We start from the raw sequence: 17,815 nt of genomic DNA on the forward strand, positions 1-17,815 counted from the left end.
GTCTCCAGAAATGGATCCCATTCTAGTGATTAAATTGAAGGAATTTGAAGAATTTGAAGAACATGAGATGGAGCTTTTAAGGGTATGCAGGCTGAAAATTGAGGCAGACAGAGAATTTGCAATAACGAGGATGAGCATCAGCTTCTCTTCCTCCAGAAGCAGTCTCACTAGTGCCGGTACCCACTACTTGTACCAAAGCCCTGGTCCCTAACACTCATACCTCCAGTCTATCTGCTGGTCCAGTAAGCCCTGTTCCTGAAACCTCTGTTTTACATTAGTCAGCATATAGGATTTGTACAAGTATTCTGGGAGCATGAGGTCAACACATACTTCCCCATTTTTGAGAGGATTGCCACCATTATTTTGAGTCTCAAAGTAAATAATTATTTTTAAAAAATCAATCAATGTCAATCGTTGTGGATGGAGCTCCTTCAAGCTGATTTGTTTGAAACCATAGTTTGTGACCAAACTTGGCAGATTGCAGATCATTACATTCTGTGGAGGTGTTGCACTCCGCAATGTTTTTTTGTGTGTGTGTGTGTGTGCATAGTTCAGGGTGTCTTGTTCTGTTTCTTCTGTTTCAGGACCTGCAGGACCGGTCTCCTGCACTTCCTGTGTTTCATGCGCCTGTGGTGACGTCATTCGTTCTGCAGTGTCTATGTGGAAGTTACAGCTATAAGAACCACCGAAGACAGTTACTTTTAGATAGATAGATAGATAGATAGATAGATAGATAGATAGATAGATAGATAGATAGATAGATAGATAGATAGATAGATAGATAGATAGATAGATAGATAGATAGATAGATAGATAGTTGCACCTGTACATGGTTTGTAGTACTTATGTTATTTTTCCAGTATTTGTGTGAAATAAACAGAGCTCTGTCTTATTTCTCCATGTCCTGACCAGAGGAATACTAGAGTAGTGCTTGAATATGTGACTGAATGTATTTATGCCATGATTAAGATCCTTGTCCACCTGTGACAGACCAAGTATCAGGCTCTGCTCAAGCTAAAGCAAGAGCAGCTCCTCTATTTTGAGGCTCTTGCAAAGTCGAGAACCACAAAGCCCTCCAGTCTGCTGTAGCCAACCAGCACCAGCTTTGGCCTAGTTTAGCCTCTCACAGGATGACCCAGAAGCAATCATGAAACTCTTCTTCAGCTATACTACTGTATGCTGAATAGTCAATTTACTATGGGTCGTTCAAACCTCAGAGTAGGTAATGTTTCCTTTCACTGTTACTGGACTGCTCAGAGTTATTGAATGAGGCCATTAAGATGGTGGATGACCACTGCACAGTATACATTTGGAGCACTCCTCCCTTCGACTGGCCTGTAATACTTGGGGGGTCAAGCACAAAGACCCCACATCACTGCTCTCCATTGGAGCCTTCATGAAAATTTCTACTGTCAGAGTCTCCTTTAACTGAGTGAGATTAATTGATTGTTAGGTGTTTGAGATGGAAATTGCTATTTCATACCCATTTTTTTAATAAAATGCAAACGCATGAGCATAGAAGAGTGAGATTTATTAGGGGCAAATCCAGAGTTCATGGGAGTACTGCTTTATATTAGTTCTGGTAGACAATGCAACATAATTAAATGTTTGCTGGATGGCTTCATGGTCTGAGGCAGGCTGTGGAGCTATTTGGCAGCAGGGCATGGCTGAGCATAATCTGCTGTCTGTTATATTATAGGGTGATTAAAATTGGGTGTAACTGTATCTGGTTTGCAGTAGCCTACTTGTACGCAGGTTTTCCTTCCACTATATGAACCAAAAGCACAGATACTTTCTGCAGGTGCCAAGCTCTATCACTGGAAAGCAAACTGAAGATTGAAGCCTGACATTGGAACTATTTTTGTTTTTATATATTTGCAAAATAAACAGAACTTCTCATTCCACTCCTGCCTCTCATATCCTTTCTTCATTCCCTGATCAGAGCAATTCTACAGTCAACTTTGTAGAATTTGTTTACATATCATTGTTATACATACAATGCCACAACAGAAGATGCAGAATATGCATTCCAACTTTATTTGCAGAAATAAAATTAAGCTATATTACTCATTATCAATGTCTGATATATTCAGTATATATAGTATTATGCACAGTAACCTTTATTTTGTATATATATTTTGTTGTGGTAGCTGTAGAAAAATTACAGTTATGTGAGTCTACAGATGGCCTACAGTTTTGCATCTATTAACTGTAAAACAGATCTGCCTAAAAGAGACCAATGTAGATGTAAAGAAGATAATGTACATAAAATATGTGGTTTCTGTAATGATGCCAGGAATGATATCAAGGAATTGCTCAGTTGCATTGGAGAAATCCATTAATTATTAAACTACAGTGAAACAGATTTAATAATGCCCAGTTTAACAAAATTAAAAAAAAAATCTCCAACACTCTATAATATTTAAAAAAAATAATTAATTTTGTATTGTGCATTTTCTATACTTTCGAAAAAGTCTCTTGCGGATCTCTGAAAGTCTAAGGCCATATATAAGTGGGTTAAGAAGAGGAGGGATGACAAGAATCTCAACTTGAAAAGCATTCTGTAGATGATCTGGAAAGTCTTTTGATCCATAGCGACTGAAGAGTAAATCAAAAAGTGCAGCTGTAGTGAAGTTTATCAGTGACAGCAAATGTGGACCACAGGTGCCTATGAACTTCTTTTTGTTATCTGCAGAATTTTTACAAGCAACAAGTAGCCTTTGATATGAATACATGATAATCAAGGCATGTGCCATAAATATGCCAAGCAGAGTAAAGCCATATATATTGATAATTTTAGCAGGAATGCAAGACAGTTTGGCAAAAGACCAGTTATCACAATAAAGTCTATCGATATTTGATCCACATAATGGCAGTTGGCTGGCAAGCATAACATTAGGGAACCCTAAAATAAAAGGGAATATCCATGTGTATAAAAGAGCTTTTTTCACTGTCTGGGTACTGACAGTGTTGTTATACTCTAATGGTCTACATATTGCAACATATCTATCATAAGCCATTACAACTAAAGTTGTGAACTCACACATAAAAGATGAGTATATAATAACTGCCTGCATCATACACCCAGTATATGAAATCATATATGATGAGGAAAATAAGTCATATATAAGTTTAGGATAAAAGCCTGATGTTCCATACAGTTCATTTAAACACAGATTACACAGAAAGAGATACATAGGCTCATGCAAAGATTTTTCTAAAATAATGGTCACAATCAATGTGAGGTTGAAAAAAATGATTAAGAGATAAACCAACAAAGCTAAAAAAAGAAAAACACACGTTGGCTTCAAATCCATCACTCCAGCCAAAATTAACATGCCATTATATGATGTGTTATCATAAACAGAAGTCATAGCTGAAACTCTATAATGAGAAAATGTAATATCTTTATACATCTATAAAAACATATTAAATGTACCATTCCATTAAAAGTCTAAAAAGATGATCTTAATATAACTTTAAAAACTTATTGTACATAAGTACATAAATACATATTATCATGGTAAATTGCCATTAGCAGTACAGGGAATATTTGAAGTCCTCTAGCATACTCTGGACATTAGCATCAATAAATGTTCTGGCCATGTTTCAGCACAGGCTTTTTATCCTCTCAGTGCAGACACTCCTTGTTCAAATGCTTTGTGCTCATTGGTAATTTTTTATTTATTTGTTTGTTTGAAGCAACCAAGTTTATGAAATGCACTTTTTTTTTTAAGCGCTAGACACTTTAGTCATATCCAGGCATGATTTTACCAAAATATTGCTAAATAATTTGTTTATATATATATATATATATATATATATATATATATATATATATATATATATATATATATATATATATATATATCCCAGAGACCTGGGACCACCAAGAATACAGTCCAATCAGAAGAAATACAGATGCATACATGGAGAATAAGATATCTTAGAAGAGATAGTTTATGAACTTGTAGTCCACGAGCAAATTCTTTTTGCTATGGTTGAGGCTTCAATTGTGACTGGAGAGACTTTCAAAATGTTCCTCATGAAGAATCAAATTGGCCTTAAAATTTTCATATACAGAGACTAGCAAAGAAATAACAGCCCTTATTTGTGTTGACATTGAAGTAAGGAGTGGACAATGGCGGGAAGTCTGTATCATGTGCTAGTATTCTGGCGAACCAGATTGGAGGCAGGAGTAGATGTGGCAGTGCGGGGCTGAGTGTGGTTTCTGGGTCATCTGATGGTTGGCTCCAGATGCCCAAGAACAGGGGGCCCTGGGCCTACCACGGACACAAGGGGGGCGGATGATTGGGGTGAGCAGTGTGGAAGTCTGACAACAGAGAGTGATCCAGGATTTCAGCCCTGAGCACCCATGATTGCTCCTGAGATCCATAGCCCTCCCAGTCGACGAGGTACTGAGACCCCGCAACGTCTCTAGGAATCCGAGGCATAGGCTGGTTCTCACTTGATCATCACCTGGGCAGGAGGATTGATAGGGGTCCTGGCTGCAGACACAGGACTGTAGTGCACAGGCTTCAGCAAAGATACGTGAAACCTGTCGGAGGACATTGAATCACCCTATTTACCGGGGGCTGAGTTTCCTGCTGGGAAGGCCCAGCCTCATGTTGTGCATTGAGACCCAGACCCTCTGAACAGGCTGAAGTTGTAGGGTAGGACGGTTAGCAAATTCCTGTTGTGCACACAATGCCCTCTTTAAGTGGACATGGACAACCTCCCACGTACAAGAGCTTACCACTGATCTAATGCCTATATATCAGTGGGGGAATCATCCCATGGTAAAAGGGCTGGTTGGTAACTGTAGACACACTGGAAAAGAGTTAGTCGAGTGAAGTGTAAGTGAGCAAGTTGTGGACATATTCTGCTACAGGGGAGGTATTTGTGCCAGTCGTTTTGGGAGGCACAATACTGGCAGTGGAATCTTCCTACCTCCTGGTTGACATGTTCTACCTCACCATTGGACATGGGGATGGTGACCTGAGGAGAGGTTAATGGTTAAGGCCAACTTCCTGCAAAACTGCTTTTTATGCAAGCTTTTTATGTTTGTAGGAACAATTGTATATGTGCTGAGGTAGTGGTGAAATTAAAAGAGCACTCAAACTACACTTGTGGTACTGTCACATTCCTGACTGGGTCCATGCAACTGAGTAATGGACTAAACTGGATTAAATTTGAATAAATAAGACTAAGCACACAGTAGAAATGGAATGTCTTACTATGCCTAGCCTTAGTCCCTAGGTGAATAACACTGAAATATCTGTCATTATCACGATTAGTCCCTCCCACCTTCCATGTTCCATGTTTTCCTTGTCTTGTGTATTTTAGTTCATGCCATCGTTTTCTCTGCCCCTCGTTTGATTTTCCACACCTTTCCCTCATTTAGTTCATGTATTTAAATCCTGCCTTGTGGCCTCAGTCTTGGCTGTTCATTGTTTATTTGAGGCGTCCGCCTCCTTACTGCTCACCGTTACAGAATGAACAGCCCAACAAGGATGCAGTGAGAGAGCAAGACTCTGGGAGGTGGTTGTTCCACTGCGACAAAACACCTGCTGTTTCTACGCAGTCCGAGTTCGTTACTTCTCAGCGCCACCATACCAGAGACAGCAAATCCCCTGCCGCTGCAGGTACACAGGCATCTCTTCATTCCCGGAAAAAGCAGGATAATGTTTATTTTGATGATGATGAGATCCCAGGTAAGTGCGAAGAGTCTACCTGTCTTGACCTACATTGCAGGGGGAAGCGGCCTGCAGTGCAAAATGTGAGTAGACGGAGTGAAGGCTCAGACAATCCATGGCTACGCACTCGGTGTGCACTTAAGCGCAACTGCGAGCTCCCTATTGCTTGCGTGAGCCTTGGAAACCGTCGAGAGAGTTATGTGTCTGTGGCGTTCCTCCAGGGTCACTCAACCTGTACCTGTGGCTTATCCCACAAGCCACCCAGTCTGTTCTTGTTCCTGGCGTGAGGGACACCGCCCGTCCCGATCCAGTTCCCGTTCCCGGCGTGAGAGACACCGCCGGTCCTGCTACTAGGTCCGTTCCTGTGGCCAAACATCTGGACCTGTTGGACCCGTCGCCACTGAACGTTGCAGTTGCGCTCCCGTACCCGCCAGTTCCTGTTCCTAGAGTGGAAGAAGTCATTCCATGAGCCCCTGTGCCTCATGCTAGACTTGTCCCAGTGGTTGCTCCTTGAAGCTCTCCTATGCGCCAAAAGGCTGCCACTGCCATTTCTCCAGTCTCTTCTGTGTCCTCAGACCTGCCTCCTGGCTTGAAGGCTTCATGTTCCCTATCCGTCCCACATCGGCATGTGTCTCCATTGTTGCCTGCTCCTACTGCCCCATTGTTTTTGCCTCCTTCGTTGCCTGGTTTTGTTTTTGCTCCTGCTGTGTTCTGTCCCTGTGCTTGTTTCTGTGCCTGTTCCAGATCCTGTGTCTCCCTTTGTTTCTGTCCCTGTGTCTGTCCATTCCAGTACCTGTGTCTGTTTTTGTTCCTGTCCCTGTCCTGGTCTGTTTTGCATTTTTGTACTCCTCATCCTCTCTCCCGGCACTTTTGTCATCTGCAGTCTATTTCTGTTGTGTGTTCTGTTCCTGCTCCTGCTTCTACATCTTTTCTGGTCACACCTGTTCCTTCAGTTCCTGTGTCTATTCCTGCCTCTGCTCCTGGTTCTTGTCCTGTTCGGTCTTCTCTTGTTGCCCTGGTTTCTGTGTCTGATCCTGTGTCTGCTTCTGTTCGTCATGCCCCTTGTTTGGCTCCTGTCCTTGCTCCGCGTCTTGCCCATTCTGTTGCTGTTGGTGTCTCATCCTAGTCCTGTGTTTGGTTTTAGTTTTGGTGGTGCCTGTTAGATATAGATATATAGATATAGATAGACAGATAGATATAGATATAGATATATATGACAAGTTAATAAAGGTTAGTAAGGGTCAAACTCAGACAGTTCTGGTTTTGAAAATGTGATGTATTGGTGAATTGTTACAGTACCTTACAGTATCTGAAGCTTGTCATTTACTTATTTTCACTTTCGATATTAGATCCTTTAAAATTATATATATATATATATATATATATATATATATATATATATATATATATATATATATATATATATATATAAATAATATAATATATATATATATATATATATATATTATATAATTATATATAATATATTATATTTTATTATATAAAATTGTGTGTGTTTATGTGTATGTCTTATATATATATATATATATATATATATATATACATACACACACAATTTTACATAATAAAAAAAATAAAATATTATATATATATATATATATATATATATATATATATATATATATATATATATATATATATATAAATTATTAGTATTATTTTTTTTTTGGAGGGGGGCTGTATATAGTACAATGGACATTTGGAACAACAGATTATCATGGGGACTATAAAGCATCAAAGCATCAAATAAAGCATCAAAGAAGTTATACAATGTACATATTTTCAAACTTCAGTGTAAGAATAAGATTTATTTTCCAAAAAGGTGATGACAGATGTTTTTGTGATTACTCAGTTCTAAGACTGTTGCATTAACAGGGATTCTTGAGGGAGGTCATTATGGCCAGTCTGAAGCCATCCTCATGCCACTGTCCACTGAGGGCTCAATTTGTGCATTGTACTCAGTGCTCATCAGTGGTTACTTTAAATTGCTTCCTTGGGAACGAGAATGTTGTGTATAGTAATGACCCTTAATAAACATGTTTGTCAGACTCTTCCCCTCTCATCTGCTCTCTAGAGGATTATAGAGTAATTGCACTACCACAAAGCAAGTGTAACAGATCATATTGCCTTACAAGACCTTAATAGAGGTGTGCACAGACATTACATACATTATCTATATTTTTGTGAAGAGTTAGTCTTTCCATATATTTCTACGTCCTCCAAAACATATGATTTTAGTTAAGTCAGTTGGTCAGGTGTTTTTAAGAGAAAAGTCACCTGTCTCAGTCTTATACAGGTGACTTAAAGATGTTGTTATTTTCTTTGTGTGACAATTCCATTTATTCCTTCTCACCTTTTTACAGAAATCTCATTTAGCATATTTCACTTTTTACTCACCTCATGTACACACATGAGCACAGAATAGATGTTTGTGCATTAGCATAATGTAGCATGAATATGAGCTTTCATGTCTTGAATAACTATCAGTTGCCACTGCAATTTAATTCCAAGTAGGCTTTAATGTCTTTGAAAGATATGTCAAACTCAGATGTTCTCACAGATCTCATAGACTAACAAGAGTGAGGATTTTCAAATATTTGCCACTTATTTGCTTAACCCATGCCTTGTATGGAACAGGATTAGGATGAAATTATACTCTACAAGGCAATAGATCTTTTAGAAAACAGATTGTAAAACTGTTGTAAAACACTCTGTAAACACATATTTCAAATAAAAAATCAGTAGTCATCTCTACTGCAGTACTGTAGTAGTATATATAAGCAGCACCCATCCTGCCCCATGTGTATGTCAGTCCATTATTTTGATTCATAAGTGCAGTATGCTTAGTCAATTTAGCCTTAACATCACTTTTAAAAGTCTGTCCTTAATTCCCAACTCATAAAATGTAAATACTTCTCTTACTGCTGGCCTAGTTGCTCTCCATCACTCTGAAAACTAGCCTTGTCACTCCTATTCATTTCCCATCTCTTATAATGTAAATAGTTCTGTTGGCCCTGGCCTGGCCTCTCTGTCTCTCTAAAGGCTTCCAATTCTTAAAAAGCCTTATATTGTTGTTCAGGGTATAGTCAGTATATTACCTTGGACTTATGCAATTTACATTGGCTGACTATTAAGTTTCGCACCAACTATAAAATTTTGTTTATGATGGCTTTATGGACTATGTAATCTGGTATCAGAATAGTACTTTTCTACATCTCCCAAGGAACTGAAGGAAAGAGTGCACACAGTTCTCTGTCACATACACCAAATTTAATTACTAGAATGACTAAGATGGTCATTTGAACCTTTTTGAAATTTTAAGATGTAAAATGCACTTACAAAATAAACTACCCATGTAATTTGATCTGTGATTTTTCTTATATTCATGCAAATTTTAGCATGATATTTGAAATTATTGTTGTTGCTCCTGCTCTGGTGTCGAGTTTCCCATGGCAACACCTTTTTCATGTGTGATTTGGTCTCTGTTCTACTTTTGGTTTTGTTTCTGTTTTCATCCCTTATTAATGTCAGGTGTTTTTTTCTGTTTAGTTATTTCTAGCCATGTGTTGTCTATAGGTGGATCCCCTTGTGTATCTAAACCCCACGTTTACCTGTCAGCTTTGTTGATCGTTGTTCTAGGTATTGATGTTTTGTCATGTAAAATCTAATCATGTTCCTTCTGATTTTGATTCCATGTCTAACTATAATAGATTTTCGACCTTCGACCACCTTTGTGTTTGCAACTCTGTATTTGCCCTCACTAAACATGCTGCTGCTATTGCTGGTCCTCTTTGCTCAGACGACTAGAGCAGGGTGACATAGACATAGATGCCACCCTATTTCCTAGCTTCTGCTTTCCAGATGGTGCCATCTCCGTTACACCCTGCTCTCCACTGTATTTGGAACTTTTAGGTCATTTTGCCAAATTTCAGTTCACTTACACTTGTTCACTTACAACATTGAAATCAATAGAGAAAGCTATGATAAAGGGAAAAACAATAATGATGAAATTATCAATGAATGACAAAAGGGACACAAAGGTATATATACACTGCCTGGCCAAAAAAAAGTCACACACTCTAATATTTCGTTGGACTGCCTTTAGCTTTTATTATGGTACGCTTTCACTGTGGCATCATTTCCAAAAGCTTCTGCAATGTCACAACATTTGTTTCTGTCCAGAGTTGCATTAATTTTTCCCTGAGATCTTGTATTGATGATTGGAGATCTACTGTTGTTTTTCTATGATTTGATTTCAGCACACTTTTAAGTGATCGCCGATCATGATCATTCAAGATTTTTTTCAGACCACATTCCTTCCTCGAAGATGATGTTTCTCCACTGTCCTTCCACTTTTTAATAATGCGTTGGACAGTTCTTAACCCTATTTTAGTAGTTTCAGCAATCTCCTTATATGTTTTCTCTGCTTGATGCATGCCAATAATTTGACCCTTCTGAAACAGATTAACATCTTTTCCACGATCACAGCATGTATCTTTTGACATGGTTGTTTAACAAATGAGAAGCTACTCACTGCATCAGTTAGGGTTGAATAACTTGTTGCCAGCTGAAACATAATCACCCATGCAGTAATTATCCAATGGGAGGCTCTTACCTATTTGCTTAGTTAAATCCAGGTGGTGACCTTTTTTTTTAGAAACAAGGTACAGCTGGAACTAATAAAACTAATAAAGTGCAGAAATAGACAAATTACAAGGCAAAGGGTGGAAACAAAAATGAAATGATATCAAAAAACAAAAGTACAAGGTGATGTCCTCCATGGAAACCATGACAATAGCAAGTAACATTTATTATATGCCCACAAATGCCTGTTCTGTGGTCTTTACCTTATTTCTATACTTGGATACGTCCACAAAAGCAGAGCCAATTGATGTGATGGTGTCATGGTGTCAAGCTTAATATTACTGTGAGCCTAACATCAGGTTACCATCCCCAGGCCAACGGCCAAGTGGAGAGGGTAAACCAGGAGGTGGGAAAATTCCTGCGCTTGTACTGCGGACAACACCCGGAGACCTGGAGTGCATACCTTGCATGGGCCAAGTACGCACAAAACTTCCTAAGTCATGCTGGAACTGGGCTAACACCATTTGAATGTGTTTTAGGGTACCAGCCTCCCCTGTACCCCAGGAACCCGCTGGCATCAAATCAGCCGTCAGACGAGCAGGCGCAGTAAACAAATTTGGGAGGAGACCCACATTGCAGCCTACAAAAGAAAGGCAAACCAGAAGAGGGGAGCCACCCTGTTCGAGCCAGGACAGAAGGTGTGGGTCGTTACCAGGGATGGCCGGGTAGGCCATCTAAATATGCGGGCTAAATATGAGGGCCTATACACCGTAACTAGCCGGGTGAATGAGATGACCTACAAGTTGGGTCTTCCGGGACATAGCCAGGCCTCTAGGGCCTTCCACGTGTCCGCCCTGAAGCCCGTGGTAGTGGGTGCCCTCACTGAGGAGGGCAGCACCTCGGCAGCCACACCCCCAACACTGGAGATCGGGGGTGAGCCAGTCTACCGAGTGAGGGCCTTATTGGACTCTCGGAGGATTGCAGTACCTGGTGGATTGGGAGGGATACGGGCCCTCCGAGCGTTGCTCGGTGTCGGCCTCCCAGGTGTTGGACCCCGACCTCATCGCCTCCTTCCACCGGGAGCACCCACAGAGGCCTGCTCCCTGTGGACCGGGTTGCCCACGTTCCAGGAGCCGGTTTCTGGAAACCTCGCCTCTTGCACGCTCTGTGCCACGACCATCTCAGATGAACCTTCTCACTTAGCCATGCCAGCTCACTTTGTAGTTGACAAGACATATGTTTTAAATTAATCCACAGTACAGATACTACTAGTCATCACACTAATATCTTAACCAGTTACAAAGTACATTTATGGCATTTAGCTGATACATTTATCCAATGCAACTTGAGCAACTGAGAGTTAAGGGCCTTGCTCAGGGGTCTAACAGTAGCAACTTGGCAGTGGTGGGGCTTAAACCAGCAACCTTCCAATTACAAGTCAAGTACCTTAACCACTGAGCTACCACTGCCCTAACACAGTTTTCCTATGACTAGCCTGCCTGGCAGAAGTCTAATCCTGGCCCTGTGTTATCCTTCACAACTGGGGCTAGTTTTTTCATCAATTCTGCTTTGCAGTGCATGTTTAACCCTAATGTAAAGCAGGAAGGCCTGGTTTTCCCATACAGCTCAAAGAGAAGCTAGTTCAGTGAGAATCTGGTAGAAACTTAGGGATTCCTTTGGATAATGAAAAGGTGTATAGCAGCATAAGTTGTCAGAGACAGGCATCCTCTGTAACCATGTGCTGCAACATATGTTTTAGTGTTTGTTTGGACCACTCAACCTATTCAACCTAGTAGACACTTTTGAGTGTATTGCACAGCTCAGTCATTACAGAATACCAAATGGATGCCCTAGTGCATGAGAATGTCATTGAGAACAGCCAGTTCAGAGCACCACAGCATGGTTCAACTATTGATGATAAGAAGAAAGATAATAATAAAGATAATAATGAACAATGTTAATATAACAAATATAACAATATGAAATAGTCATGGAAATAAACTAATGCTATATGTACACTAAGTCCGATGTTATCGACATATTGTCATTAATGTCCTATATGGATGGAGATGCGGGGTCAGCTTCCAGTGTTGCTGTAGCTGAATTCAGTGCCCCAGTCAACAGGTTTGCTGGTATGTTGCCCAGCATGCCATCAAGCACAACATAATGCTCTCGCAAATTACCCTGTCCAGCTCTGCTGTGTGATAATTATTTCCACTACAACTTAGCATATCCCCGCATGTCACCATGGTTCACACTGAAGAACCTACTATTCTTTGGTTCCAGTTGGGAATTAACTTTTCAGTTTCTGGAACCTATTTATTTTGGTAGAAATGTGCTGAATGGTTCAAAATTAGAAGTGCAACCCGAAATGGTTCCAATTCCTCATTGTTGGAAAAGGGCTATCTGTGGAGTCATAGGGCCAGTGATCATTGATTTGGAGCCATAGGGCCAGTTGAATTCTATCAGTAGAGCCATGAAACCTATACAATGCCAAGCACCATCAGTGGCTATGCCACTTTCTACTTCCTGGTGAGTACTTAGATGAGAAATATAGTCCCAGAAGAAGCATCAAAGGGATTTGACTATAAGTATATATCTGAATCTGAAAGATTCTTCATAATATGCAGGAACATTGTTGATTGCTGGTCTGTGTTGGAAGTAAAAAGGTACAATATTTATATAGTCATTTTCAGTGTCACTTTCAGTGTCATGCATATAAACAAGGATGGAGTCAGGCAACTGAAGCAAAGGTGTAACTGTGAAAGGATATTGTAAGAGGCCTTCACTTTACTATTTTTATTATTTAACATTGTTTTATCATTATATAGAATTCAAAGCTCTTGATGGATAACTGGTCTAATTCTGTAATATACAATCTGATGGAACCCAGAGAATCGTCATTATACAGACATATATATTTCACATGCATTCTTTTCCTCTATTTCCTAATATTGTCTGTTAATACTTCACTGTGCATAATGATTGTCATGGTGAAAGCCCCTCACAAACCAATGTATATCTTTATTTGTAATTTGTGCATAAATGGAATATTTGGAGCTGCAGGATTCTACCATAAATTCACCCAGGACTTATTTTTAGGTACTTATGTGATCTCATCTTACATGTGTGCCTTGCAAACTTTTGTTATTTACATTGCAGTTTTGTGTGAGTATACAACCTTAACAGTAATGGCTTATGGCAGATATGTAGCCATTTGCAGACCACTAGATTATCACTCCATTATAATCAAATATATCTGTGGTAAACTAATTCTGTTTTCCTGGACTTTCCCCATTGTTTCCATGTTAACTACACTGAAGTTATCCAATACAAAGCCATTCTGTGGATCTCACATTGACAAACTGTATCATGACAACTGATCAGTTGTAAAGCTATCTTGTGAGTCAAGTGCTTCCATTAACATATAGCTTATTATTCATCACCTGAAAAACCTGCCATGGATCCTCTCTACCACAAATCACTCTGTATGACACTTCCTATGCTCTGGCCTTTTGTGGGTAAATCAGCTGGATTGGCTTTTCCGATACAGTGTGACCATGATTCTGAGTTTATCAGAATTGGTATTTTAGACACTGCTGGCCCCAAATGGCTTCCATTTTGTAAAGCATCATGTACCCAGTGAAGGGTGATCATTGAATCTGTCCATCTGAGATGGTTCTTTTCTTTATTCAATGGTCTAAGCAGGTTATTGCCTGATTTTGCCTCATATGTCCCATCAACTCTAGATGGGATAGAGTCATTTTATTTAGTGGAGCCACATTTGATTTTGAAGCAACAAAACTAGTCACATCACTGTTTCTTCCATGTAGATATTCAATGGCACTATATGCTCTCTCACTTGCAATCCAGGATATGTGCAGTTTATTCTCCACCAGGAGTTCAAAGTGTTGGAGTTCAAATTTAAACTGTAACGAGACATGGTGAGGGAGTGGGATGCCAAGGCAAGTCTCTGTAACAAAGAAGTGTTTATTTACAACACAAACAAAACTGAAACCAAAAACACGATGAACAGAACAATACACACTAAACCGCAACAATGTAGCAAAGAGCAAAACCAGAAAGCACTCGCGTGATGCGTTATGTGTCATTTACACAGGGTCAATCACCGACAACAAACAAGAGAACAACTGGGATTTAAATACCTTGTTTAATGCTAACAACAAACATAATTAAGCACAGGTGTGACATGATCAATTAACCATTGATTGCATCTTATTGACAGATCTGGTAGTAATTGTTAATCTCAACTAATTCCTTGTTCCATCAGTTCCAGAAACAGACATTTAAAATGAATGGTGTATGATGTAAGAAACCCAAATGGGGTCCTATATGTGTGCTGTGGTCTGTAGTGCTGTCACACTCCTTGCTTCAAACTAGGTCTCCTAGCATCTGTCTACCAGCAGACCATGTGTCATTTCACCATAATCCACCAATCCACAATTTTCTCCCACTGTCTTCTTCTGCTTATGATTAAATGCTGTCATTTGTGCCTTATTTCACATAGGTATAGAGTTTCAATTTTGTCTTCCTTGTTGTAAATTATTGCTTTGTCAAGTCCATACTTGCCAAGCATTTACTCCTGTGCATGCCTCTCTGATACCTGTATTTTTTTTCATGATTATCACCTTTGCCTGTTCACTTACTGAGTTGTTCGCTCTCTTGGTCTGCTTCCTGGTTTTGTGGATTTTGGACTTTGGATTTTTGAGTCCTAATACCATCAAGAATGATCAAATCACCAAGCAACAATTGGCAATAGACAAGCAAAAAAACAGAAATACTCTGTTTCTCTGGTACCCTGGGTTAGCTCAACAGTGTCTTCAAAGGCTCTTTTATAATCATTACACTACACTAATGACATCATCAAAGGAGCACACAGGACAGACATAGTTCCAGGTCAGGTGCTGGAAATGGACCAGAGAAACAGGCACATGCACAAATACAGAGCACGCAGGTGAAGTAACGAAGTAATGCACAGCAAAGTAGTGAGGCATAACAGTGCATAACCTTCTTTACTGCATGGCACATAATCTGTGCCTTTATTGTCTGTAATAGTACTGAATTGCAGCCATCAGCCTTTTGATTCACTTCACCAGACACCACCGCTGTTAGCATCTGGCTAAAATTGTATTTGCTTAGAAGCAGGCTGGTGATGTCTAATACTATACAATTAGACTCCTTTTACTTTACAAAATTTTGCTATGTGTCTTAGACCTAAGTACACAAAGCATGTTATCAGTTTTTTTTAACTCCTTTTCCTGGCAGCTATCAGAGTGTTCTGGTTTATGGTCAGGACTATCAGAGTACACACAGATCTGAGGAGCACTACTAACTGTGTGCAATGCAGCCACTGATGATAAACTCCACCTTTTCAGTACTTTAGTTTAATCTGTGATAAGAGTCCATGTGTCTCTACCATGGTTTCCTATCGAGAGAAGTAGACATCTGCATTTGTCAGGGGACCAGCAAACAGGTGCTTGGCATGTTGTTTAAAACTTGTGTCAAGTACATCAAGAATATTCAGTCTAAGGATAATAGCATTCTATCTTCCTGTCTGTTTGGAACCCCTATAGTTGTATATATTGACCAAGCCTTTCAGGTGTCCAAGTCCCCCACGGTGCATACCACCATAGGTTCTGGTCATCCAGGAGTTCATGGAATGTTCTAAGTTCTAGCTGAGAAGTACTTGTGGCCAGTGATGATGAGAGATCTAGGAGTTTGATCCTGCACAGTGTTTGCAAAATCCAAGCCCGCTTGTCATACCCTTGCAGATAAGATGGTTCCTCTACCCACACCCTCCAGACCCTGGTCTCACCTTGCTGTTGATTTTAATACTGATCAAGAGGCTACACCACCTTGATGGAGAAAGTAGAGTTCTTCTCTAAAGACTCTAACTCTCCCCAGTCTGCCTACTCATTTTCAGGTCACAGAGGTGCTATTCAACCAAGTTTTTCATACATCACTATGGCAGACAGAGATCCAGCTTGTATGTTGATATCTGGATGGTTTTCCTGGACTGCCTGGGAATTACACTAAGCTGCAAATGTGGAGGTGGAATAGGTAAACCAAGATTTGGAACCAGTCTATGTCATGATAGGTCTGCTCTTTCTGTCAGTGCATATGAGCTTCTTTCCATATCTGCACATTTGCTATGTCCCTGATTGTACTTTTTATGAATATGACTAAGCATTATGATTTAGCACCTGGTCATTTACCTGTCCTTACTTAGCTGTACACACAGACACACCAATGCACAAACACCCACCCACACATACACAGACACACACGTTTCCTTCCTTCAACTTTATTGTGCCAGTCCCCACTAGTAGCATGCTTGCAAATATACATGTAGCCCAGGTGTAGCTCAAGGTGGAGAGAGAGTGAGTTTTTGTTCTGTGTAATACTAAGCAAAAATCAAATGACATCATTTAGGACATGGACAAAGGAAAAAAATTATCCTTGTCAGAACAATTCTAAACATGGGTTGAGAAAACTTTGTGTTCCAGGTTTATATAGCAATTTCCCTTTTGACTGAACTAAGACCTAGAGTTAAACAAATTGCAAATGTATATAAAGAATACAAGGGACTGATAAAGCAGGTTGTCTTATCAAATACACTAGCTTATGCTAGCAGCACTCCAAAGTTTGTACTTTATAAAAACTGACTAAGATGTAAAAAAGCCATTTTAAAATAATAAGAAGGCCTGCTACTAAAGGTTGGTGTAACACTGTAAACAAAGTCAGACGCTTGTGGATAAAAGGCAGAAGTTTTATTGTAATCCATATTTGTGGTGGTTAAATTAGCCAGGGACAGAACCAGAGAGATACAGTCAAGGGTAAATGCAATCATAGAGGTAAACAGTCCGAGTCCAAAAATCCATAAAGCAAAAACACAGGCAAACAAATCCAACAAGGGGTAGGCAAGAATCGGAGTCAAGAGAAACAGGAAAACCAGGTCAAAAACACAGTAGAATAGAAACATGAATAGAATGCTCAGTATGCACAGGTAAACTGGAGGCAATACTTTGCAATGACAAATAGTCTCAGCATGGCTTATATACTAAGATGCTATTATTGATGCATTAGAGTAGAGTTTTAAATTGCCACATAGTTTCCAAGCACTCTGATGACCTAAACAAGTAGAGTCGTTTTAGACAGCAACACCCATGGATACTTCCCACAAAACACAGATATACAGAATTACTCGTCCAACATTGTAAAAAGAGAATAATGCATGTTGGGGTTAAGGATACTGTAGTGAAATGAGGGAGAAGAATTGGAGTTTTAACAGGAGACAGCTAGTCAAGTAGATAGCAGTCCATTGATATATCTGCAAGAAACAAAAGGTTAAACCAGCTCAGCAACCAATGGCTCCATTACCCAAGGACAGTTACTAAATCCCCATCCTCTGAAGTTACTGGAGTAGACTGCAGGATCATTGCATGTAAAATCTAGGGATCACTCGAATATGTACTATGCTATGTGCTATGTAC

At 39.7% G+C, this 17,815-nt stretch overlaps 1 protein-coding gene and 1 pseudogene across 1 annotated transcript; one reads left to right on the forward strand and one right to left on the reverse strand.

The window, feature by feature from the left end:
* Window positions 1-1,621: 1,621 nt before the first annotated feature.
* LOC113574923 (olfactory receptor 52E4-like) lies at window positions 1,622-3,317 on the reverse strand. Its single transcript, XM_027006154.2, has 2 exons — window positions 2,464-3,317; window positions 1,622-1,685 (listed from the first exon to the last, which is right to left on the reverse strand). The coding sequence occupies exons 1-2, from the start codon at window positions 3,315-3,317 to the stop codon at window positions 1,622-1,624; spliced, it is 918 nt and encodes a 305-aa protein (XP_026861955.2).
* A 9,830-nt stretch (window positions 3,318-13,147) lies between these two features.
* LOC113573812 lies at window positions 13,148-13,732 on the forward strand (annotated as a pseudogene).
* The last annotated feature ends 4,083 nt before the right edge of the window (window positions 13,733-17,815 follow it).

The sequence above is a fragment of the Electrophorus electricus genome, chromosome 6 (assembly GCF_013358815.1).
Source record: "Electrophorus electricus isolate fEleEle1 chromosome 6, fEleEle1.pri, whole genome shotgun sequence".
NCBI classification, from domain to species: Eukaryota; Metazoa; Chordata; class Actinopteri; order Gymnotiformes; family Gymnotidae; genus Electrophorus; species Electrophorus electricus.

Excerpts from the sequence above, each read along its gene's own strand:
- LOC113574923 (XM_027006154.2), bottom strand. The coding sequence starts at position 3,317 with ATGGATTTGAAGCCAACGTGTGTTTTTCTTTTTTTAGCTTTGTTGGTT. Across the intron at positions 1,686-2,463 it reads CGCAAGAGACTTTTTCGAAA|ACAGCAGATTATGCTCAGCC; the intron begins GTATAGAAAATG and ends ATAATATAACAG.